The following is a 26,641-nucleotide window of genomic DNA, read 5'->3' on the forward strand; positions in this document are numbered from 1 at the left end:
CGCTGTTACACTTAGAATGAAACCCAAAATCTTTGCCATGGCCTTCAAGACATTTCTGATCTCATTTTCTACCACAATCTGCCTCAAACCTTGCACACACTAGCCTCCTTTCTATTTCTCACGCTCACCGAGCACAGTCCTGGCTCATGATCTTTTCACTTGCTATTTCCTTTGCCTGGAACACTGCTGTTTCCCCCAGCTGTTCCCATGACTCATTCCCTCTTTTCATACATGTCTCTGCTTAAATATTACCTACTCAATAGGCCTTTCCCTGGCCACTTTTTATAAAATAGTACTACCCAATCACTTTCTTTAAAAATTTTTTTTAGCTTTATTGAGGTAAAACTGACAAATAAAATTGTAAGATATATAGATATATTAAGTGTACAACGTGATGATTTGATACATGTGCACATTGTGAAATGACTCCCCCCATTGAGTTAATTAACACATCAGTCACCTCACACATCTACATTTTATTTCTGTGTGTGTAAGAACATTTAAGTTGTACCTTCCCAGCAAATTTCAGTTATACAGTACAGTGTTATCCACTACTGTCACCATGTTATACATTAGATCCTCAGACCAGATTCATCTGCCTGAAAGTTTGTACCCCTTTACTAACCTCTCCCTATTTCCTCTCCCACCATCCATCCCCTGACAACCACTTTTCTCCTGTTTCTGTGACTTCAGCTTTTTTTTTTAAGATTCCACATATAAGTGATACCATGCACTATAATATTTATCTTTCTCTCTCTGGCTTATTTCACTTAGCATATGCCCTACAGGTTCATCCATGTTGTAGCAAATGACAGAATCTCCTCTTTTAAGGCTGAATAATATTCCACTGTGTATATATGCCATATTTTCTGAATCCATTCATCCATCGATGGACTATCCATCACCTTCTTTTCCCTCTCACTTGGCTCTATTTCTGTTTATTGTATTTACTACTATCTGATATCATATTACATACTTGTTTTCTTCTTGTCTCCCCGCCCCCCCCCACACACACTAGGATGTAAACTTCATAAGAACAGGGACTTTTTACTGCCTTATTTACTGCTGTATCCCTAGCACGTAGAATATAGTAAGTGCTCAAAAACATTTGTTGGGTGAAAATGGTCCTCCTAGAGGACAGGTGCAATAGGACAGAGGATGGGTAACAGGGATTGGTAAAGAGAGGATTTCCCTGAGATCTGGCCTTGACTAGTGTCTATTCTGCATTATCTGAATGCATTTCTCTTTTCAAAACATTCAATTTCCAGATTGGGGGATAAAAACTCAAAGACCTCAATAGCCAGGTAGATATTGAAATTAAAAGAAAAAGAAGGCTGGATATTAAACACAGGCAAGAGGAAACATGCCTTGCTTTAAAGGGCAGTCAGTATTCTTTTCTAGATTATTGCCATGCTTGCTGAAATGTGAGCCTAAGGATATGAGAGCTTCAAGGTTTTCAAGTGAAGTTGAAAGCCTGGACATGCAATATTTTTATTTTAAAATATTAGTGTCTACTTTTTGGGAAACATATAGACCAACAAAAACCTTTTTTCTGGCCCACTGTATACCAGTTTGTACTCTCTGTTTTAGGTAGCATTTAAATTTTTTCACTGTGCTTTGCAAAAGGATGCAGTTCATCTTCCCTTACTCCATTTTCTTTAGGCGCTATTGACAATATGGTAGAGGTCCAGAAAAGAACAAGAAGCCCTATGGTCCTGATCCAACATATTAAATCAGACTGAACTCTGGCTTGTATTGCAAAATTTCAGTTATTTCTTTTGGAGTTGAACCTTTCAGGCTTTATCACAACATAGCCTGGCATCAGTAGCCACAGGATTTCCACCTGGAATACGAGTATGGCTCGTTTTATGGAACAATAACTTCCTGATGATCTATAAGTCAAATATCAAAAATGCCATAAGTGATCATTACAGAGAAGAAGCATTTCATGAATCCTTTCACAAAGTGAAAAGGCCTTTTGTAAAATGAAAACTCATGTCTAATATATGCAATTAATAGGGTCAGGCATTCTCAAAGCAAGATGTCTCTTACCTATGCATCTTCTACCTTCATTTACTAACCTGCTACGCCCTCACTCTCCAATGAACTAATTGCCAACAGGTACAACTAACATTTTAGTAAGAAATTCATTCTTTGTTTTTTGGTGAACCAAGACTCTGAACTTAATGCTAGGAAAATTCTGATAATTATGCCTTCTCTGTACATACTCCCTTTCCCACAAACAGAGACATATCAATGGCCCTCTCTTTCTCTTCATTCTTAGTGCTACTGCCCCACCCTGAACCCCCAACCTGTATAGAAGACCCTCAGGTGGGATCTCCTAACCTGCTTCCCAACTTATGAGCAAGCTCAGAACAGTTCCAGTCTTCCTGCTCTCCAGTCCCTTGACTTCAGCTATTATTTGTCCCATTCTATACTGCCTGATCTTCATGTTCAAAGTGAAGAACTAGCTGGGTTCAAACTAAGAAGGTTAAAAAGAACTACACTTGTACTTGGGGTGCCTGGAAAAAGTTACAATCCCATAAATATTTGCTGTTCTGGCTATCTCTATCCTTGTGAAGCGTATACACGACACAGTCCAAATAAAATGACTTTCACCTTCTCAGTCAGGAAATGTCCCTAGAAGTGTAGATCCTGCTGAGATGGAAAATGGCAGTTGAAAACAGAAGACAAAAGAAAAGCTAGGTGTCAACTGGGTGATGGCAATTCTGCCCTCTGATTATAGGATACATGTTTCCCTTTTAATGTAACTGCCTGGGCTGAATCAAAGAATACTGGTTGAGTCTCAGGGACTCGGTCCACAGTTTTCAATGTAAACAGCCATCATTAGGTAATATCTTTCAAAGATATTTTTGTAAAATGGACCCCAAAACCACAAAGGTACTTTTCACACCACAGTTTTCTTCCATAAATTTACTGCTGAAAAAGGTGTCTGCTACTTGGGAGCACAAATTGTTCCTGCTGCTGAAGTTTTCCATCTACCTAATAGCAACTGTACTCTGTAAATAACATAGAAATTGCTGGAAAAAAATCCCATTCAGTGACTTTGAAAACAGTTGAAAGCTGTTCTGACCAGAGAGTGAGACAGAGGGAGAGAAACAAAGACAGAGAGTTAACAAAATTATAACATTAAATGAACATTTTACAACAGGAAAAACATGTTGAATCAAGTCAATCAATGATCTAAGATCAAAGAGAATTCAGTTTTCAGAGTAAACAAAAAAAATCATATTGCCCTGTCAATTTAACACTGGCTAGAAAAACAAATACCGTATGCTAATACATATATATGGAATTAAAAAAAATTGTTCTGAAGAACCTAGGGGCAGGACAGGAATAAAGACACAGACGTAGAGAATGGACTTGAGGACACGAGGAGGGGGAAGGGTAAGCTGGGACGAAGTGAGAGAGTGGCATGGACTTATATACACTACCAAACGTAAAACAGACAGCTAGTGGGAAGGAGTCGCATAGCACAGGGAGATCAGGTCGGTGCTTTGTGACCACCTAGAGGGGAGGGATAGGGAGGGTAGGAGGGAGACGCAAGAGGGAGAGGATATGGGGATATATGTATATGTATGGCTGATTCACTTTGTTATAAAGCGGAAACTAACACACCAATGTAAAGCAATTATACTCCAATAAAGATGTTAAAAAGATAGACACTTGATATTCTTTTTTTTTTTGAATAAAAATGCATAATTGATAAAACAGTAAGAAAGCAAGCAAAGGTGATACTGCAGCCCCACAGAGGTCTCATAAGCAAGCCTGCCTTACCACCCACATAGAGGCAGGCAGTGGTTCCTGGGGAGTCATTTTCTATAGGGAGTGCAGGAGGCAGAGCTAATATGAGGTAGGATTATTTTTACCTGAAATTTTGTGGCTTAATTTTCCAAATGACCACCTCTTGCAACAGGCATGACAGAGATAGATTCCAATTTCCTATCCTTACTCATTATGTGGCCCCTCATAATGCTCCTTATTAATATATTTTGTCTCTCACAACAGCTTCACTCCCTTCTTTTTTCTATCCTTCTCCCTCTCTCCTTACTGAAAAAGAATACATTTATATTTCTTACATTTCTACTCAGTGACTCTCCTCATTGTTCATGCTGTCTCTGGCCACTACCATCTTCTCTATTACTCCATCTCCTTTAAAATACCAAACTCTCTATCTCCCTACAAAACCTAAAACTTCTCATATGCTGGACTTCAAGGAGCCCCTCGTTCCTTCTTGATATAGCTACAGAATTCTTCAATACCTTCCAATAAACTGTCTGAGATCTGCTCTGTCCTATCATTCTGACTGGCAATTGTAGTTTAGCTTCTTTCCTTGGAATTGAAAGGGCAGAAGAATCCAAAATTCACCACAGGTCACATGTTCTTGAGAAGCATTACCAACAGTTCTATGGAGGAAGAGGGAGAAGGAATTTCATTGTCACTTTCCACAGGAGCTTACAAAACTGTGGTGTAATAAAAAGAACCTTAAATATGAAGTTAGAATATCTGGGCTCAAGTCCCATCTTGGCCACTTCTTAGGTGTATGACCTTGGGTAAGTGAATTAAACTACTGAGTCTTAGATTCTTCAGTGATGAATTTGGACCAACAATTCTTGCCCTAAAGGATTACTTAGAGAATAGATAGTAGACTGGTAGAAAATTTTATCTATAATATACATTACTTGAGTATATATTATATATGTTCATCTTTTTTCTTAATCTTATTGTTATATTGAGCCTAATTTATCTTGAGCAATAAGCCTATATAGAGACAAGGGACAATCCCAGGGAGAGGCTCATGATTTTATTGTCAAGAGATCTTCAAGAATGGCAGTCTGTCATGGTCATCAATTTGATTTTGGCAGTACCCCAGAATTGATCCATCCAGGGAGGCTGATTGATGCCAAGCAAACTTATAAGCAACTGATGTACAAACTAAAATGCCACTCCCTTTTTCAGTTTGTAGTTACATGGTAAGCTGAATTAATAATAAAAGAGTCACTTGTTAATTATGGAATTAGATTAAGGGGAGCTTAGCTAATTTTTAAGATAGTTTTATCTGTATTATGTTGAGACCAATGAATTTCCCTGTCATACAGTGGAAAATATCTCTGGTCTAGTGTCTTCCAGATTCAGCATTTCTCCTCTGGACATTGCTGAATTCATATTCTAAATTCTTCTCTGACTTCCCCTTTCTCTAAATTCCATGATGCTATCCCCTCTTTTGATGATACACCCTAGATTTTGTTAATATCGCTAATTAAGCTACAGGTAAGTCACTATTTCCTGGGCCTAGGATATACTATGTCTCCTTCCATTATGTGTTGATTTAATTGTTCCGACTCTCAGAGTTCTAGGGGCGCCCCACTGGAAGAGCCTAAGGCTGCTATCAGGTAGCCTGGTGTTGGCTGAATAGGCCAAGTGATTAGCCTAGATTTCTCATTCTCTTTTTTTTTTTTTTTTTTTTTTTTATCATTATGGCCCTCTTTTCTTAACCAAGGATTCCTAACCCAGGCACCTGAATAAGGATGCAAGGCCAGAATTAGGCAGGAAGTGACCATTTCAGAAACCTCTGCCCAACTGTGGAGCATGATTGGGCATATTATATCACATACAAATTATAGTTATTTATTCAGATAAGTAGGGGAAATGGATAAGCTAATTTCCCCTGCCTACCTTCTATTGGACTATATTCTACTGTGGTTAAATGAAACAGTTAAATCCTGTAGGCTCATTGGATTTTATTTGATTCTGAGAATAATTTTATGATGCTGTTCTCCTGTAGAAGAATAGGGCCTGTGGCCTAAGAAGTATTAGATTGTAATCTTGCTAAGCCAAAAGATAATTTAACAGAAACAACAAAATATTGGACCTGAACCCAGTAAAAGGCAGCTCTAATAGTTTCCTGAAGTACACTTAAAGCAAAAGTATACATGTGAGGTCTAGATGTGTTCAAAACAAAGTGGGAGAGACTATTCTTTTTCAGATAGATATCACTTTCAACAGTAAAACTTTTCAAATATTTAGAAGAGAGTTAATTTAACAAGAAATTGATTTACACAAATGTATCAAGAACGCATCTACTTACTGCATTAAGCAAGAATCTTCTGTAAAGAAAAACAGAATGGGTTGTACATCTTAGAGACTAGAAATATGGGAAGTTCCTCAGTGTTGCTGATTTAATTACCTTTTCCTGTTTATTTTATTTGTTCCAGATTTAATCTACAAAATTGAACTTGCAGGAGGCCTGGGAGCAATCTTTCTCCTCCTCGTACTGCTCGTGGTCATCTACAAATGCTACAATGTTGAATTGATGCTCTTCTACCGACAGCATTTTGGAGGTGATGAAACTGCAGATGGTAAGCTGTCTCCTATTGTTCAAATTCAATTAAGAGGCATGAATTTGTGATTATGTAAGAGAATATCCCTATTCTTAAGAGATACATGATGAAAAAATTAGAGTTATAAGGCTATGACTAATGCAACTTACCCTCAAGTAGTTCAGAAAAAAATGGTATTAATCTATCAAGAAAGACAGCAAAGGGGAGAAAATATTAATAGATGAACCTGGATAAAGAATATATGGGTGTTCTTTAAAATAGTTTTATTTCTTGAAATTTATTTCCAAAAAAAATAGTTTAACAAGGAGATATTAGTTGGTCAGGAGATCAAACAGTTGCTGTCAAAGCCCTTTCCCTTATTAAGAAACAAATTAAGAATCAATTTCATTTTTTTCTTCCAGAAAATTCAAATTTAGGCACAGATCATATTTAGCTCTTCCTGGCATTGAAAAAAACAAATTATTCAAAAAACATATTAAAAGCTATGGAGATACTCATTTTAAAGCTCATAGTACATCTGGACTGATATATTTTGGATGAATGTAGCACAATTCTCAAAGGTGACCTCAACAGAAAAAAATTCAGAATGTGGCTTATAATTTTCTTCTGTTTGCCATTTATGGCCCTTGAAAATCTTATATATGAAATATCAACAAAATGTTGTATTGAGCCTTGTTTCTTTGAACATTCAAAAATGATTTAATTTTTCAAGAGAACAAATTACCATATTTCCAATCAATACCAATAAGAAATCATGACATATCACTCCTTATGCATACAGTCCTCACCCACAAACTACTATAAGCCTTGGAAACATGTGTATGGAATGCCTTAGGTAAGCCAAGATAAAAAGGAAGTTCAATTGTAAATCATTACTTTAAAAATCCAGATTTAAATTTTAGTTTTCATTCTATTGGAATAATGAAAGTTAGAGCTTTTGTTTGTTTTGAGATCCTCAAAGGAGAGCAGTTTATGATTTTGTTTTATTTTGATAGTGATAGGAGAAAGGCAGAGTGGTGAATGTAACATCAAAATTTTTGAATAATCTTTGATTTTGGTCTTATTGTTACTATTATATGAACAATGATATAAGTTTGTTTTAATTGGCTTTTATGTTTTCACAGTAAATTCGAGAAATGCTGTTTGGTGAATACATATGCATGCTCATTATCAAAGCAGTGTATTTACCTAATGATTATAGCAGCCTATTCAAAAGTACCAAAGACCCTTATTTAGATATATCTTCAATATGAGAAATTCGGGCCTGTTCTGATGATAATTACATGCTCCAACAATATGTATGAAAATGTAGTCAATTACCTTCAGTTTCTGTATACAATAATTAATATTGAAAGATCTGACTTCTTAACCTGCACACATAAAATAATGAGATGAAATATGCTATTGAGGAAAATTTCACTGGTTCCCAAGCGCCAGCAAATGGCTAAAGTATCTAACTGGGAATGTTAAAGATGCATTGTCTATATGAAAGTACATGAAAGGGAGTCTGCTCTGATTCATTTGCTTTAGGTCATGATTACAAGCAATTTGTTAATACGTTCTGCAAGAGGTGATATAGTTTATGAAGTTAATCTGAAATAATTACTTTCATCACCCATATCCAATAATCCAGACTAACTGATCAGTTGTAGTACATATTTGTAAGATTAAATTCATGCTAATATCATAGGACATTTTGCATCTATATCTCCAATGTGGCCCATGTGGCCAAAGATGACAAGTAATCTAGAGCATTTTGGTTAGAGAATTGTGTGTATTGGTTCCAAACCAATTATTTTAGGGAAAAATTTAATTGGGGGGGAACTTCAAGGATTTTCAGCAGGAAGGAAAATTAAAATAGTTTATATGCCTACATGGAACCTTGGACTTTAAACACACAACCTCTGTACTAGCTGAATAGAATACTAAAATGTCAGCAGATATGTAGTGAGGATGAATAAATGAATATTAAAGCCCTTCTAGAAATATCCAGTTTCATGATGCCAAATGTCAGCTAGATAGCCTACTGAACTTTCATTTCTTTATTTAAATATTTTGACATCTCATAGACACACCATAGATTTACCCATGTACTTTTTGTTCATGTTTTCTCTTGGATTCATATCTATAGTAGCATTTCCTGAAAGTTCTTATAAAAATGCCATTTTTTTTTATAAAATAAAATCTATCAAACTGACTTCTTAAACATTTTTGATATAATTCATTTCATTTCATCAATGATTGTTTCCTTTATTTGATCTTTGAATTATGCAGCCATTAAATACTTATTAAGTGTCTACTGTGTGCCAAGCACTATGAATGATATATATAGTTATATATATTTTTCACCTGGATTAACCCTACACACACACACACACACACACACACACACACTGGTAGTATAGTAGGCATTGGAGACACAATAATCCACAAAGTTACACAGTCTTTGCACTTTAGAAGCTAAGGATTTAGCACTGTGTTTAGCAGAGCCCCAGAAGAACTACATTGTAAACAGGAATGGCTTCCTAATGGTGAACAGGATTAAGTAGATTTTAAAATGGGAAGGACAGTGTGACAACAGGAAAATTCTTCCACAGAGTTTGGTTCCCTTTGTCATAACTTCTCTCTTCATTGGGAACAGCATACCTATAGTGACCACTGTGCAAGCCCTCTTCCTTATAATGTTCTGTCTCCATTGTGCTGTTTTCTGGTTCATCAGTTGAGCTTAGTCAGCATGATTTAACACAGAGGAATGCTCATTAGCCTCACCTAGCAAAGTGGTGTTGCTGAATTGCCATTCAGTTTTAAAACAATTTTCAGGACTTGCTGTTAACCTTTATTTGCATCATATTGTTGATATTGCTCTATTCATCTTGCTCCTTTTTGTGAGCAACAGCTGTGGCTATTCATGAGGTTTTCTTGGCTGTCTACATAGAGCTGAAGTGCATTTTTAAAACTGTGGCATCTGCATCACTGCTTGCTCACTAGCTGGCATCCTAGACCTTCTGGGACGTCTGACATGGTGGCTTGAGAGCTCTCTTCCTGCTCTGGCCAGCTACCATAAGCTCTTCACCTTTAGTTCACCTTAAAGGGATATGACTGAAACCAGAAGCAACCATTTTCCAAAGAATGATGTATTTCTAGAATGTTATGTACAATTTGTTATCCAGATGTGTTGGGTGTTAACACATGTCAAACAAAGACATCCATTTTCTTTCTCATAACTTGACTTGGGATATGCAAATATAGCAATATTTTTCTGGAAAAAAGTCTTTGTAGAATCACCTATATTAGAGTATAGGTGAAGCAAGTAAGGATAGGACCAGGAATATGTGAGATTAGACATGGTTGGAGGGCAAATAGTCATAGTCAGGACAAGCAATGTGGCAAGAGTCTAGAAGTTCTGGCCAGATGGGTGAAAGAGTCAGGTAGTCATTGCAGATGGCTAGCTCATAGTAGATGCTCAACAAATCACTGTTGAATGAATTAAAAAGTTGTTGCATTTCAGGATGTTTGTAAGATAGAGTTATCAAAGTCAGAGGAAACTAGGGTCTAGTCTAACATTTTGGAGCTTGAGGCAGCAACACCATCCATCAATAGCAATGAAATACATTCTGCTCATAGAAATGGATCTGTTTGTCCTTTGGCCTATTTTATTCTTCCAGCTGTGTATCATCGGCAGCTCTCAGTCCCAGGTGAGTAATTATAGCTGGAGAAAGTCAAGGGCCTGCAGGTGCATCCTGAGCTTGATTGGAACAGGGTCAGAGGTGCTAAGATTACCAGGAGGTTCTTACATTAGCATTGCTTATGAACATTCTCACTTCCAAGTGGCATTTTATGCATAACAGCGGAATGTGCCCCATTTGTAAGCCAAGTGATCTCAACGATCAGGGCAGTCCTTCATGTGCATCTGATTCTAGGCAATCAAGTACCCAACCAAGGTTCACAGCAGTCTTTTCCAGCTAGAAGACAGGCTAAAGAGAAGCCTCCTGGCTTCAGGCACCATCTTAACATAAATAAGCAGAGTTCTGTTCATGTGGGGGTAGTGAAGCCTGGAATCTTACTAGACTTAGAACAATATAATCCTGCCTCAGTTATCACTAGATAGTCATGGGGTCCTGAGTACTCCTACCATAGGGTATTTATATCTCTTTATATGCCTATCACATATTCCTCTTTCAGCAGGTAGAACCAAATTTTAGTGGTATAGGGAAGTGAGTGACTGCTTCATACTGTAAATTAACTTTTGGTCAAGTTTTAGCTATATTCTAATCAAGTTTGTTTTAATGGAAAATATTTCTGTGTTTTAGAAACAAATCCTGAAATGTTTGCTGGTCTTTTAAAATTATTATTTGCAAGTAACTAAGTTTAATAAATACTAATAGTTCCATATGAGTCTAGGTTCACTACATTAACTTTTAAATTTTTTTCTATAAATAAGGGAATTTTGAAAACCACTATAACTTTTCCAATGTGTTCCTTCTAAAACCAGCGGGGACTAATACTTTGAGAAAAAACTGTATATATATATATATATATATATATAGAGAGAGAGAGAGAGAGAGAGAGAGAGAGAGACAGACAGACAGACAATTTTCTCTTTGGGGAGACTGGCTCTGAGCCAATATAGCAAAGGAATAAAAAATGCATTCTCAAAGCACAGTTATCCCTCTGACTAAATGTGTGAAGGGGAAACCTAATTTGGCAATATTGGAAGGATGTATATTCTGAAACAAAGGCTTCTTTTGGTAGCTTGTGTCAAATTAGTTGGCCATGGATTGAACAAGAATAACAGGCAATGCACTTGTATAAAACCCAGCTGCTGTCTCTAATATTTGGTAATGAACTGCATTTTGTATATGAGGATGACAACACTAACCAACTGGAAGTATGGCATGTGCTACAAGTAGTGTCTCCAGGAGTGAGGCTGGATTATTTCAATCTTCCACACTCTAGGGCCCAGCCCCTCTTGGATCTCTTACACATATTTGTGCAAACAAGGTATAGTCTGTGACCAAGTAACAGAGCCAAGCCAACTGGCACAGAAAGAGTTCAAATCCATGAGTCTATTTAGTCCTGCATTCAAACACACTGAGCTGATCATTCACACCAAAAGTCACAAATAATAGTTCTCTTTTATTCTGTCCTGACTATATGTTGCCCACTGCATAACAGTTTCAGTTCATATCCTATGACTATAACTAAGTTATGTTGAAATGTACTAGACTTCTTATAGCATTGCATGTGTCTTATTTTTTCCAGTTATTAATGACAGTCACTAATTATAGTGCTTATTCCAGCCTGTTAATGATTATAGACATTTAGTACATAAAGAGAACCTAATGATACATACAACCCTTTTGTTTTTCTTTGTTTCTAAGACAACAAGGAATATGATGCCTATCTCTCTTACACAAAAGTGGACCAAGATACTTTGGAATGTGACAACCCTGAAGAAGAGCAGTTTGCTCTTGAAATACTGCCAGATGTGCTAGAAAAACACTATGGATATAAACTCTTCATCCCAGAAAGGGACCTAATTCCAAGTGGAAGTAAGTACTTTCAATTTTTGTATTTTAAAAGTTTGGCTTCACTTAAGTTATGTGGAGACTTCAAATGTCAGAGCCAAGTATTTAGATAGTTTTTCTTACAGGACATTTTATTAAATTCAAATTTTTCCCCAATACCTGTGTTCTGACTTTCTAGCATCCAAAATTTTTTAAAAGGCACTCTCATTTATATTTTAGGTATGGTTTTTAAATTGTGCTTTAATGGTATGCTTTATTATATTGCCTAGTGTTCTGAGAAAATGATGATGGTTAAAAAAATGTGTATAAGTCAGATATTTTTTGCATTTCAGATATTTTGCATTTCAGATGTTCAATGCATTTCAGTTCCAAATCTGGTCTTCTGCCATTGTGCTTCTACTTATACCTACAATCATTTTCACTAATAACTCTGAATTTATGCTTTAATACTCATTTCCAGATTTGCAGCAGAAAATCCACTTAAAAATGAAAGTGAGGTCATGGCGTATGGCACCTTTACTGTGTATTTAAATTCTTTTTAAGAAGTTCTAGACTATGTAGGCTTGAGTGCTACTTTTAAATTATGCTACATATTGAAAGCTATATTTGAGCTTACAGAATAAATTCAGGTTCAAGTAAAAATATATACTTCTTTCCTGTTTCTGTTCGGAGTACTGTACACAGTAAAGTGTGAGGTAAATACAGAAAAGATATGGTCCCTGCCCTCGAAGAGCTTGAAATGCCATTGAGGGAACATAAAAGTGCTGGAATTCACTTGCATGTCTATATTAATATCCTTGAGAGGGGGAGATTAAGCTGTGACCACAAATCAGAATATGGTAATTTATACACATGGGCTAACAAAATTTAAAAGCTTATATATTTAGTACTTCACATTATATAGAATATTTTCACATACATTATTTCATTTCATCTTTACAATAACCCTATGTGGAGAAAGAGCAGGTACTGTTATCTTCATCTTACAGATGAGGAAATAAGGCCTAAAAGAACTCCAAGACCAGTCAGCTGGCAAATGGTAGAGATGGAATAAGAACCTATATCTGTTTGATTCTGGTTCTCACTCCTCTAGATCACGCTATTTATTCCTCAATAACCTTTATTCAGATTATCAGAAGTCCACCATGGTCACTAAACTGACAGGAAACAAATTGAAACAACTGAGTTTTTGTTGTTCATCTCTTTTTTCAGCGTGCATGCTTCTGTATATGTTTGGGTTTGCACATGAGTATGCACACTTGCACATGCATAGAAAGAAACCAGACAATATTTTCTGGTACATTACTTTCTACAAATGTAATATTTCCCCAAATTTCTTCCCATGGTCCTCTTCTCTTTTCTTTATGTAATTTCCTTTATTTTCATGCTTTAAATACCACTTCTACATTGATCGAGCCCCAAGGAACATGCAAATACCTCAGAGTCATTTTTTATTCTTTTGTATCTCTCTCCCAAATCCAGTGTCCATTGCATCTTTTCCACTACCACTTTCACCATTCTAGTATAGGCCCTAATCACCTCATTCCTGAATGTTGATTACTCTCTGCCTTCCCTATTTTTCTTCTTACGCATCTAGTCCCACTAATACGTATACTTCCTTGATCATGTCTCTCCCCTATTCAACAACCTTAAATTCTTCACCATTTCTTATAGGATAAAATCCATTAACCCTTAGCTAAACACTGCTAGAGTCTGGTGCAACACTTTTGTTCATGTTAGTCTTCTACACCTTTACAAATCCTATTTATACTCTCCATAACACTGCCTCTGTGAAAAGTCCATAATAATTTCTCTAGCCTTAGAGTATGTAGTGTATAATCACTTGTTTGACTATAAATTTTGTACTCCTTACTCCTGTGATATTTTGTATATTTTCTTTTTTAACGTAGTGTTCCAGCTATTTGTCTTCTCAGCAAAACTATAAGCTCCATGAGAGCAAGGACTGTCTCTCATTCATCTGCATACCCCTGTTATTATCTACCAAAATACCTGAACTCAGTAGATGCTTCATAGATGCCTGTTGATTTTGTTTTAATAGTGTCGGTTTAAGACAAGAGGAAATAATAAGGATGAAATAAGTAAAAATGTTAATTTTTGCATGACAGTATCTGAAAGGCATTTTTTTAACAAAGTGAATGTGAAATCTAAAAAAGGAGCTTTCTGCTGAAAGAAAAAAAATGTAATTAATAGGAATAGTTTCAGTCCTAATGTGTATACTACTTTTATTTTTTTCAGATATTAGAAAGAATATCTACAAGAGGTTGATCAATCATTAATGAAATATCAAAAATATCCCTTTACTACTTTTTGGTTTAATTCCTTAGATTCCTATGTATTTTTTGCATTTTTGCCAAGAGCATCTTGTTAACTATCAAAATTCTGCAACATTGATTTTTAGAGTGATAGTGTACTAAATTGTATTAAAGTAATATCATTACCAAAGTGGAATTTATACTCTATGTCAAGTCACCTTCAGTAGGATTCAATATGGATTCAATTTCTGCCTTATTGCATTACAAAATTGTTGGCACCACAATAGACAGTCTTTATCAACACCACTAAGTGACTTAAAAATGTCACCCTTCATGTCTGAACACATCAAATTTGATTATCTTTCTTCTGACCTGGAAAACAATGCTTCAACATTGTGCACATGAGAAAAGGAAATAGGGACAACATGGAACACAGGCGAGCCACTTTACCTGAGACTCAGTAGATGACACTTGCTTATTATATAAAGAAGCAGTTATTGTGCATGGATGAGAGACCCAGAGAGCATGAGAGCGAGAGAGATGCACCCCCAAACTGTGTTCTCTTAGTCCTCTCAGATAGTCTGTTTTGATGATGACAGGCCAATTGAATCAACCTGCTGTGTCAATTTAGCCAAAGAGGTGGTAGACTATTTTACACCTCATTGAGTCAGCTAGTTGACTGGCTAGATTGATTGAAATCGATTAGTTGTTTTGGTGTATCACAGACAGGTCTGAATGTCCTACTTGACCATGGGGTATGAGGCTTACACAAGCCATATTTCCTGGCACAAAACTACAAGATTTTAGTTGAGGACTATAACACGCTACATAAGAGATAATAGAAGGTTGTCACCTCGTATACACTGGCATTTAAAGAACTCAACATAAGAATACCCAAGATGATGATGTTAGGGTGAAGAGAGATTTTTATAGTCCATAGAAGATCATTTTAGGTTTTTTGAGATTGTACAACAATTAGACTGAGCAGGAACTTGGATCCTGGGTACTCAGTGGTACACAGGAAGACTCCTTTTACAACTAAGCCATTTGGGACAACTATGCAGTTTTTAGATGCAACCACTGGAGGGTGTTTGATTTTAATCCTTCCTTCCTGAACGAGGAAATTCATGTTCTCTGAATTCCGATTTGCGAGTGTAACCTGCAGAGGTTCTTAAAAAGGCCCTTTGACCATTTTTCTTTTCCATCAACATTTCAGAGCTGGCTGAGCAGTCACCATGTCACGATTAACGAGTTTTTCCTTGGCATTTTTAGCACGCATTCAGGAAGTCGATGAAGTATATGAATAATATACTTGATTTACACATGAATGACAGAGTAGAACATTTTGGACTTGGTGTATGTGTGTTATTAAAGAAGCTTCTGTGGTCTGTAGTTGCAGCCATCGGTACAGATTTAACAGGTTATGCTATATAAATATAGACACATTCCTGCGGGGGCGGGGGGAAGTAGTTACAATATTATAAGCTATGTTTGTCCCTCACATCTCATTTAAAACATGTTGACCCAAGACTGCTCCTTCCTCTAAAAACTAGCAATGAGGCCTTTGAGAATTGTAAAAGCAGACTTCATAATATCATTCTTGACCTACAACAATAATTTTCTATGAATCAAACTAATGAGGTCTATGACATAAACCCATTCATGTTTAATGCCTTCACTTTTGATGTATCTTTAGTTTCTTTTGTACAACTCTCGTGGTATTCCAACTCAACCTCATCAACACACAAATATTTCTAATGTATACAGTTTCAGAAGTACATGAATGGGTCTCCCCCACCCTTCTCCCTCCCCCTGACACCAATGCACTCATGACCATGAGTTCACAGAAAGCTTCGATATAAAGATGTCACTTTCCAAGGTGAGGTATAGGTAACTGTACCCTTCTCGCATGCCCTACTAGAGAAGTGTACTTTGACCATCATGGAACAGCACAGGTGGGAAGATTTGACACAAACATTTTTCTTAAATGCTAAAACTAAAAGTCTTCAGATCTGGACATTTTTTTCCTGGCAGTGACCTACCTTTCCATTCTTGAGCCTGTGGCCAGGATCTTCCTTATGTTTTCTCAGGTTTGGTGCCTGAATGTGGCAAGAATTTCTACTTTCCAGTAAAAGTTTGGTCTGTCTCTTCCCAGGCTAGAAACATCTGTAGTAGAATAGCAAATGCAACTTTGTTGCCAACAGGCATCTGAATGTCAGGAGTGACAGGCAACCAAAAGAAAGCCAGAGAGAAAACACCCTACTCAAACTGCCTAGAGACACAAACTTGAGAAGTAGAGATTTTCTCACCCATGCAGCTGCTGGGTTTTGTGGTGTAAAGTACTCTACACAGAGCACATTGTGTTCATAGGGCCTAGTGGATCCTTTAGGAATGAACAGATGTGCTCTGAAGCTGACATGTGACCAACAGAACCCAGCTGTGCAGTTGAGATCCTGAGATTGGGGACATTTTTGGATGAGTACCATTTAGGCTTTTGAGCCCATCTTATCTCAGTGTTTCTGTAGAGATTTAAAAGCATAAAAATATAAAAGTTAATCAACTGGTCAGATGGAGAGAATAGTACTCCAAGACTAAAAGTAGAAACAACCCAATCCTACAGCTTTTGTTTGCCCTTAAGAGAAAGCAAGCAAGGTGCTTAAAAGTGCATGTGCAATACTGATTAACAATTATAAATTGAGCTAATTCTGGCTGAAGTTTTAGAAAAATCTATAGATGATTGAGTGCACATTAAAGAGAAAAAAATCTTTCAAAGTCTTTTAGCTCAGTTTCCTCTTTTAATCATAGGAAGACTATGGGGATCTCTGTGTGAGTTCTTCCTGCATTATTGCACCAGAGAAAGACACTAGTGAGTGAAAAGTATTATCGTGCATATGGCTGATCAGCCATGTCTACTGAAATTATATTTATGAATTTGGCCTCAAATATCAAATTGTCTTTCCATTTGTTTTCATGCTCAAATTTCTATGAGTTTCTCTCACTTAAGAATCCTAGGACTCTTTCAGTAATTTAAGGGAAAAATTATAATGTCTGATTACATTCTTGCATTTGCTAGACCTTCCTCACTGATCTAATCTTCAGTTCTTTAATGGCCATGTGATTGTGCTGACACTGAAATGACAAATGGCTAGAGAATACATCTGGTGTCACATGATCCCTAGTCACTTCTGAAGTGAGGCATGCAAAAAACATTTTTGTACATGGATCTGTAGCTACTCATTGCCAATAGTTCCTCTAATAGCTGGACATATTGGATACCATTCAAGGAAATTGTCCTTGGGGAGTAATAAATTCCTTTTCCAGGCAATCTGACGTCTGTGACCTAAAAAGTGTGAGGCAGGGGTGACATGCACAGTCATGGAAATTTAACACATTGTGTACAATTTACTCACATGGAATAAAATTAGATATGCCCACCATACCCTTCATGTTAGAGTCAAGAGAGAGGGAACTGTATCCAGTATGCCCAGCAAAATACTGCAGTCAATGGACTGAGGTTTCTCATCAAAGTTTGAGGTAAAGGAAGAATCCATTATGTAGAATTTCAATCAGGAAATCTACTTTTTGGATAGCACAAAGAACAGACACCTTAAAAAAAGAGTAGAAGACCAGGATAAAATTGTCTTAAGTACCAAAGGAACCACAGAAAAGACTATATAAGGAGCAAGTTGTCTTGTTCCATATTTATCAAGATTGCACTGATTAGAATTAGTTATATCTACAAATTTTTAGGACATGAGTGTAAGGGGGAAAAGAGGAGGGGAAGGACATTTTGCAGACTCTCTTTGTTTGCTACTCTCCACATTTTCTTTCTTTTCGTATTCTCTGAATGTGTTCTGTTACTTACCTCTATTCTCAGTAAAGAGGTAAAGAGGGAAGAGAAAGAATTTAGAGATGTGGACAACATTCCAGAGTAAATTCTGCCCACCGTCCTGCTTCTCTGTCCATCCACTGGTGAAATGCTATAGCAAAAGTAAAGGATTCATTACCAGAAATACAGCCTCCAAAGTCAAAACTGTAAATAGATTGTGGTTCCCTGCACTCACAAGGACACAACAAATCCATGTTAACTGTTGATCAACTTTTTAATCAGAATCAGTTAGAACACTTACACTAGTCAATAGAAAACAAAAATCCTGCAAAAAAATTTAGCCCAGTGAACTATGAATTATCAAGCCAAGGACTTGGAGGAGGGGCCAGGGAAGGTTTTTGTAGGGCAAGTAATATCACACACTGTTTAGAAAGCCCCCTACTCCCCTCACACACATGTGGCTAAATAAAAAATTTTGTACCCTCAATCTCTGTGGCAGACAACACAGATTCTTACATCTGCCAGAGACAGAAGCAAGACCCAAAAGCTTTAGCAACGTTGGCCAAGACAAAGAGTGACGTTGTCAACCTGTATCTCTTTCAATAAGTTAGTATTAAATATCATTATTTTAAATGCAGGTAGTATTTTCAGTAAGACTACATTATAAAGTACCTCACTGTGTGCCTCTATTTATACCAGAGGTCTAATAATTTTTTGCCAAATATTTAGTGCTGTATAATACACTTTTTTTGATACATGTGAAACCTGTATTATTTTTGCTGGGTTTTCCTCACCAGTCATAGGAGTTGCTCAATCACTGTCAGAAATTGTCTTGATTTTAAGTATTGATATATTAACCCATAGGTTTAATAAATATCACCATTGATAGCTATCAATTAACTAATATTCACTAAAATTGGTGGGGTATTATCAGTTTTGATGCATCTTATCTCACCCTAATGATTTGTCTGTTTAACTGATGTTGGTTGTACATAGCTGTGAATATAAGTCTACCAAGATTCTATTATTTGAACCTGGCAAAGTAATAAATTATGCTTTTGTTTACAGACTAAGTATTTGTCTTTTAATTTTTAATATTCTATCTGCCCCTAATAATGATCCTGACATAAGTGGAAGTGTCAACACAAAGATAATTTATAAGTAGCTAATTGATTAGTTTGATAAATCAGATGGTTAGTAGGCAGTAGCAAGACCACATAGAAATTCATGAATGAGAGTGTTTTCCCCTTGTCCTTCTACCTACATCTGCAGTAGATTCAAAGCCTGACATTTAAGAGTACTGAGTTCTTTTGGGAAAGAATATACACCCCATTAGAAGCAATTTCTTGGGGCTGCCATTATATTCTTTCTGCTTCTATTTTGTCCTTTTATTTCTTCCTTCAGTTTACATTTTGCTTTGTTAATGTGTCCTGTTTTCAAGTCACTTTTGTAGACTGAATTCTATTTTTCTAAATACACTGGAATTTTGGTTTATACAATTGTCCATTTTTTTTTGTTTTTTTTTTTACAAAATTGTGAAGATCACAAATAGGTTAAGTGTAATAGCTTTGTTTCATGGCTGATAATCTAGTGTGGTTTCATAGCCTTGTTTAGAGAAGCAGAATGCTGTCAGACAAAACCCTCTTTAGTTTTTTCTGTCATTGTAAGTTACTTCAAACCAAAGGCTGCAAAGAAATAATGACCTTTCATTTAAGGGATACTTTATATTTTTATGTAGAGAAAAAGAGTCTTTTAAGGGATTCCTGCTACTCAGTTGCTAAATTTGCCTGAACAAGTCAGGGCAAGATTTAGCGAGTATTCTTATGTGCTGTGGATTTAGGGATTTTTTTTTGAAAAACATTTCTTTATTATCTCTTCGTGGTAAGAAACCTTTTAAAACGGTTTCTGAAGTTTTCTAACATGTCTCCCACAAAACCACAGCCCTACCATGACAAACACCACTGCCTGTCATGGACTACACTAGCTATGGACCAGCAATACCTTAACTTGATGCCTGTTTCTGCTTAGTTTATTTGGAACTTTTCCAAACCTAAACATCCTGATTGGTCTCTAATTCAGGGGTGGCAACCTTTCTCTGTAAAGGTCCAGAGAATAAATATTTTAGGCTTTGTAGGTTATATATGGTCTCTGTTGCATCGTATTCTTTCTTTCTTTTACAACCCTTTAAAAATGTTCTAAAAAATCATTCTTGGCTCACAGGCCATACAAAAACAGGACATGGTCCTAATGGATCAGGCTCCAATTCACAGTCATTGGATACAGACATGCAACCCCAGGGTAAGGGGAAAATTATTTTGGGCACTTGCTGTGTAGGAGCCAGCGACTGCCTGGCTAAAGATTAGCAAGTAAAAAATATTAACTCTACCTGTTGGGTCCCTTGCTAATTTATTTATACTTTTCATGATGTCTAGGTCCTTGTTTTTTCCCAAAGATAAAGAGACAGGAAGAAAAGATTTAGGAAGGGAGGGAGAAAGGGGGCAAAGGGAGATAGGCAAAAGAGGAAGGGAGAGTAAAACAGGGGAAGGGAGAAAAAAGTGAAATAGAAAGCAAAGAGGGAGGTGAAAGGACAAGAGAGACAGCACAGGAAAAGAAAAAAAAATAAATGGAGAAAGAAAGAGGAGGAAAGGGGGTGAGAATAAGAAAAAAAAAAACAAACAGAAAAACAGAGAGAACAAGCCAGAATATGGAAGCTAGGGCACAGTCTCTCCTTCTTTTCCTGAGAGCCAGGCAGCTCTTAGCGGCACCTCCCCAGCTGCTTTCAAACATTGAGGTTGCTGCCCAGCCACTGATCACCATCCCAAGAAGTGAAATGTGGGCTTCACATCTGAAAACTTCCACTTGGTTTTTCACCAAGTGAAATGGAACACGAAATTCAGGGCCCAAGAAAATGGCTCATGTTTTCTTTGGGACACTTGGGCTGTGTCTACCCAGGGAAAATTTAGATGTACTGACTGACTGACTCCAGTGCATATGATTAATGTATATATAGGGCAAACCAGGATAATTCAGACCTTTTTTTCTTCCAGAGCAGGTTTTCAGCCGGAATTATCTGGATGGTTGCCTCAACTCTCCACTAGGCTTTGCCAGGATAAGCACAGCCAGTGTAGTATGCAGGAGACAGGGACCACTCCCTCTCTCCAAGGTTCCCTTCAACACCCACACCCTGTGCAGCTGAGTGTAGTGGGATCCGTCCTGACAGGCATTCCTTCTGGGGGCAAGTGAAAATTCTGTTTAATGAATCTCTAAGAAGCCCCCCAATCCCTAAATTTTGCATTCTGCTTAGCTGTCAAATGGCAAAGTGTAACAGACTGGTGAAGTGGGAGAACAATATTAATGCGGGAAAATGTTGTACCCTGTTCCCTTCCCCAATCGAGAAAAAGGATAATAAAGCCAAAGCCTATGACATCCCAGTCAAATTCATTAGTGTGTATGTGTATAGTTTCTCTTATGACTGAACACTTGAGTTGTAATTTTCTTGAAGTGGATAGAGATATGTATAGCTATACCTTTTGTTTTTAAAAGTATATTTTAAAAATAAACTACATCCCAACACATAGAAACAGTGTTGTTCATAGAGGTATAGTTTCTGTGACAAATGTGTTCCTGCCAAGGTTTGTACAGATCAACTTTTAAAAAATTAAATGTAAAGCTACAATTAATGAGGGAAGAATGCTACTTGGAATAATTCCTCGGTAAATCATTTGGTAAGGAATTCTTCTGTAAAAATAACAATTAACTCATACATAACCTGGTAAAACTGTGTTTTCATGGACTCTTGCACTTATACCATGTATAAGTTTGGGGTTTGGTTTTGTTTCATTTTGTTTGGAGGAAAGGTGAAAAGAATAATGGGAAAGATGCATGATAGTTTATTTTACTGTATCTTACAGATCCAACTTCTAATGATGAAGCTTCCCACATAACTTCTTTCTTTTTGGGAGCAGAAAGAAAGGAAGAAAATGAAGAGTCAGAGCTGTTGATACATTGGGATAATATTTTTCCACTCTATTGAAACTTTCTACCTTTCCTTCCATTCTGTTTCACCAGTTCTCTAAATGACAATTACAGAGTGATAACTTCCCCATTGCTACTTGTGTGGTATTTTTGTTTGGTTTTTTGTTTTCATTTTTATTTTTTGCAGATTTCAATGCTGATTTTTTTTCCTTGAAAACATGATCTCTAAAAGAAAATGCATACAATTTTTAATGGGTTCCCTCCCCACTTAGAAGTTGCCTTATTCCCTCAGATACAGTCTCTGTAACTACTGCATGAGAAAGTCCTGAAATGTATTAAGTAAAAACCAAAACAGCAGTAACAACAAATTGTTAAATGGGCAATTCTCTGTGTATCTCTCAAAAAGGTTTTTGTTTATCTGTAGGGTGTATAGAAAATTTGCTCTTTTTCACTTGTGAAAGTGTTCTTGCTGCCAAATGGTAGAAATAAAACCCTGGAAAAGAGAGATCATCTGTAAAATATGCATCTGTAAAATAAGTTCCTCTTTTCAAATGGCTTGTACTGGGCTGTTTGGTGGCCCTTCACTGTGTACTGGACGTGACTCCTTGAAAGCAGTCTGTAACCTTGGGCAGATTTGCAGTGACAAATGTTGCTATGCTTCTGTAAGCACTGCTTCTGCTAGAGGGCACTGTACATTAGACAAGGCCTTGTGCTCTGCTTAGTAAAGACAGCTCTCTGTTGCAGCACCTGTGTTCAAGTCTCCATTTGTTAACACATGTGTGTGTTTCCCTTTTTGGCGGATAAGACTTTGGGAAGCACGGTTGCAAAAGGATTATTCCATGGGATAAACAAATCTAGAATTCGTTGAGTGTTTTTCTACTAGGAAAAGGACATAACTTATTCACCTCACTTTCAGAATTGTTCCACAAAGTAGAGCAAAGACTTCTCAGTTGATAGACTCCTCCCCCTTTACTGTTCATTCCACACCATCCCCCACCTCCGGCTCCACCCCTCACTCCTCCTCTGAACAAAGAGCAGCTGGTTCAAATTAAACTCATGGGCACGCACACACCACTTCCCTATCTCCGGGTTTGAAGGGCAAAATGGAGAACGTAAGGTTGCAAAAAACAGAAGGTATTCTGAGAAACAAGCTAGGATTGTAGAAGAGATTTTCCACCATCTCTATCACATTATCTTTGAAGTATTTATATATTTATATATACATATAAATAATATATATATTATATATATATAATATATATATATTATATATACATAGTCCCCCTACTTTTTTAGTAGTTGGAAACGGGGGGGAAAGCGAACCAAACCCATAAATACAGTGACCTTCATTAAAAGGTTCCATTTCTCTTTTCATCAACCTGCTGATTGCTTGTTCACTTAGAGTACTAGCCTGGAAGCCTGCCTTGAATTAAATGATTAAGTAAATAAAAATAACTAAACTACACCTAAGCTCTGAAGAAGTCAGAGTTTATATAGCTAACAGAACACTGTAAGTAATGATGAGGGGAAAGAAAAGTATTAGAAGTTTTTTTTTAATTTTTTTACTTTTAAGGCAACAAGCTTTCTGAGTGTGCAATACAAGAAAAGAAAATGTGATGTACCTTAGTGAAAGACTGGATCTTTGCTATACTAGGGTGCAAACCTAATGCTTTAAAGACTGGAAATGTCTTTGTTTTACTCTTTCTCTCTTTCTGTGATTTGTAGCCTACATTGAAGATCTCACAAGATGTGTTGAGCAAAGCAGAAGACTTATTATCGTGCTAACTCCAGACTATATTCTCAGACGAGGATGGAGTGTTTTCGAATTGGAAAGCAGACTCCATAACATGCTAGTCAGTGGAGAAATCAAAGTGATTTTGATTGAATGTACAGAATTAAAGGGGAAGGTGAATTGCCAGGAAGTGGAATCACTAAAGCGCAGCATCAAACTTCTGTCCTTGATCAAGTGGAAGGGACCCAAGAGCAGCAAATTAAATTCTAAGTTTTGGAAGCGCTTAGTATATGAAATGCCCATCAGGAAAAAAGAAATGCTTTCTCGGTGTCATGTTCTGGACTCTGCAGAACAAGGACTTTTTGGAGAACTCCAGCCTATACCATCTATTGCCATGACCAGTACCTCGGCCTCTCTGGTGTCATCTCAAGCTGATCTCCCAGATTTCCACCATTCAGATTCGATGCAAATGAGGCACTGTTGCAGAGGTTATAAACACGAGATGCCAACCACCACCTTGCCAGTACCTTCCTTAGGCAACCACCACACTTATTGTAACCTGCCTCTGACACTACTCAATGGACAGCTACCCCTTAATAATGCCCTGAAAGATACCCAGGAATTTCATAGGAACAGTTCCCTGCTACCTTTATCATCCAAAGAGCTTAGCTTCACCAGTGATATTTGGTAGCGGAAAATCTGAAGTCCTCTGAACATCTATGTGAGCATAAAAAATTTCTGCTACACCAAGCAAAAAGTACACCTAATAACATTGAGGTGCTGAAAAGGTGTTCAAAGAAAAAGGCACAGAAATCACTTTTGTATCTAATTGTTTTGTTTACATTTCCAGAGTAGTGGGGGGATAGAAGGACCTGCTTTTGTAGTATAGTACGTTGTTCCAATGTACAGTTTTGATTTCTTCCTTAAAAGAAAACAATATTAAATTCTATTCTATAGAGTAGGTTTTATGATACCACTTAGACTGCAAGTTTGGTAGGTAAGTTAATATTTATGAATATTTCAGTATTTACATGTTATTTGAAAGCAGGAAATTTAAAGACTTTAACTGAATTTGAAATTTCTGAACTAAGTTTTAAGGTGAAAAGAGAACTTCTATAGAGTAACCAAAAATCAGGAATTATCAAGAAAGAAGTGTTGAGGCATCCCAAGTGGAAGATTGTTTGTAGAGGAAGATCAGTTAAGAAAAAATCTGATTGAAACGTTTAGAACTTCTTCAACATAATGGACAACTTCTGTATACTAAATCAACAGCTCATAATGAGAGCTTTTAGTTTTATTAGGGAAGCACATCTTCTGTAGGCAAACTGGTAGGTAGATAAACAATGTGCATTTCTTAAGCAAATGAATAGATAGGCTGTTCTTTTAGGATGGTGTTAAATCTTATGGCATTTTAGCCTATTAACAAAGTTTTACACATTTGAAAACACATTTTAAGTCATGCTTTTTATTGTTTGCTAAAAAATTCAGATTTGGATTTTTTCCAAATGATCTCTTGACCTGCTATAAGCTTTATATGAAGATGCTCACATCTTCCTACTTTTATTTCAACATCGTTGGAGTTTGAATTTAAATAAATATTGACTGCAAGAGTCAGCAGTACAAAAGAAGTGAAACAACAATATTCACAGATGAAGTGCTAAATGATTCAAGTTTACTAGTGGTAGAGCAGCAATTGCAGTGATTCTCATCTGAAATGTAGCTGTGAAACAGACTATTCTGTACATACACAATATCTGCTTGGCCATGTGTGCAAGGCTCCTTCAGAAGTATCTCTATTCCTGGTGCTTCAATAAGTATATTTTATAGACTAAACTTCTCTACCTTCACATTGTGACTGTGACTGTACCATATCAGAAAATCCCTGTGAATATCTAAAATATTATGAATTTGCTGTAAGGAATGTGCCCCTATTCTAATATTTATTGTGAATTACTACTTTATGTTCTTTCCAATTAATTTGGTGTGCTCTCCACAAATATTTCTGTGGGGATCAATTGTTAATTGAGTTTCATTCTGGCATTTTGTATATGGTTCTTAAATCATGTTTTGGGGCAAATATAAACAAGTACAAATGTACACAGTGTGTAAAAATTAATAATTTTCCCAGTCCTTGTAATTGTGAAACTCGAATGTGTAAGAGAACATTAGGTAACATGTTTTGATTATTTCTTTCAACCTCTTTACATGACTGATTCCCTATAATCCATGGGTTTTGTTCAAAGTACTTGTTTTTCTGCTGCTTTTCTATATCCAGCTGCTCAGAAAATGCATTATGCACCAACAGTATGTGAAACCTTAGCAGTGATACATGTTCATTTCACAGTGGGACAATTAGTTGCTCCTTTAAAAAGTACTGTTCAATGCATAGGTGTTTCATAGATGTATTTTTTTTCCACTGAGAAAAGTGATTTTGCTTCTTTAGAAACTTTAGGTATTTCAAAATGGAAATTTATCGATTATGAACTGTTTTCCAAGTGTTACAAAGTTGTATTTACTCTCATTGTTCTTTAATGATATGTGTAATTACTAAGTTAATAACCTGCATGAAATGAGTAGTACATGTTTAAGTGACCAATTGTACTTTTTATTAGTTTGTTTTTCACAGAAGTCTAGATTAATTCAAATAGAATGTTCAGTGGTATTTTTAAACTAATAGTTCTGTATTGAGCATGCCAGTTCTGAAAATATAACATGGGTCTCTCTGCTTCCTTTATTTACAATGATTAAACGTGGGTAGCAATTTGAGTTGGCTGGCCACAATGTGTCCTTTCACTACTAGTAGGTAGTCAAAAACAGAGCATTCACACTTGTGTTGGGGAACTTGACAAGAAACCTTTTCTACCATTTTCAGGAACCAATGTGTACACTATCTATAAAAATTTATTTCTAGATGGCAATTCAAAATTCAATTTTCATCTGAG

General features: G+C 36.5%; 1 protein-coding gene across 1 annotated transcript in view; it reads left to right on the top strand.

Moving 5' to 3' along the window:
* IL1RAPL2 (interleukin 1 receptor accessory protein like 2) overlaps positions 1-24,390 on the top strand; it is a gene marked incomplete at both ends in the record, with an annotated part of 1,033,390 nt that extends 1,009,000 nt beyond the window's left edge. Inside the window, 3 exons of the mRNA XM_079726932.1 lie at positions 6,237-6,380; positions 11,744-11,914; positions 23,693-24,390. Of these exons, the coding sequence (XP_079583058.1) occupies positions 6,237-6,380; positions 11,744-11,914; positions 23,693-24,390 (1,013 nt within the window). The remainder of the gene's footprint in view (positions 1-6,236; positions 6,381-11,743; positions 11,915-23,692) is intronic.
* Positions 24,391-26,641: the final 2,251 nt, after the last annotated feature.

This window comes from Hyperoodon ampullatus (assembly GCF_949752795.1).
Source record: "Hyperoodon ampullatus genome assembly, chromosome: X".
Taxonomy (NCBI): Eukaryota; Metazoa; Chordata; class Mammalia; order Artiodactyla; family Ziphiidae; genus Hyperoodon; species Hyperoodon ampullatus.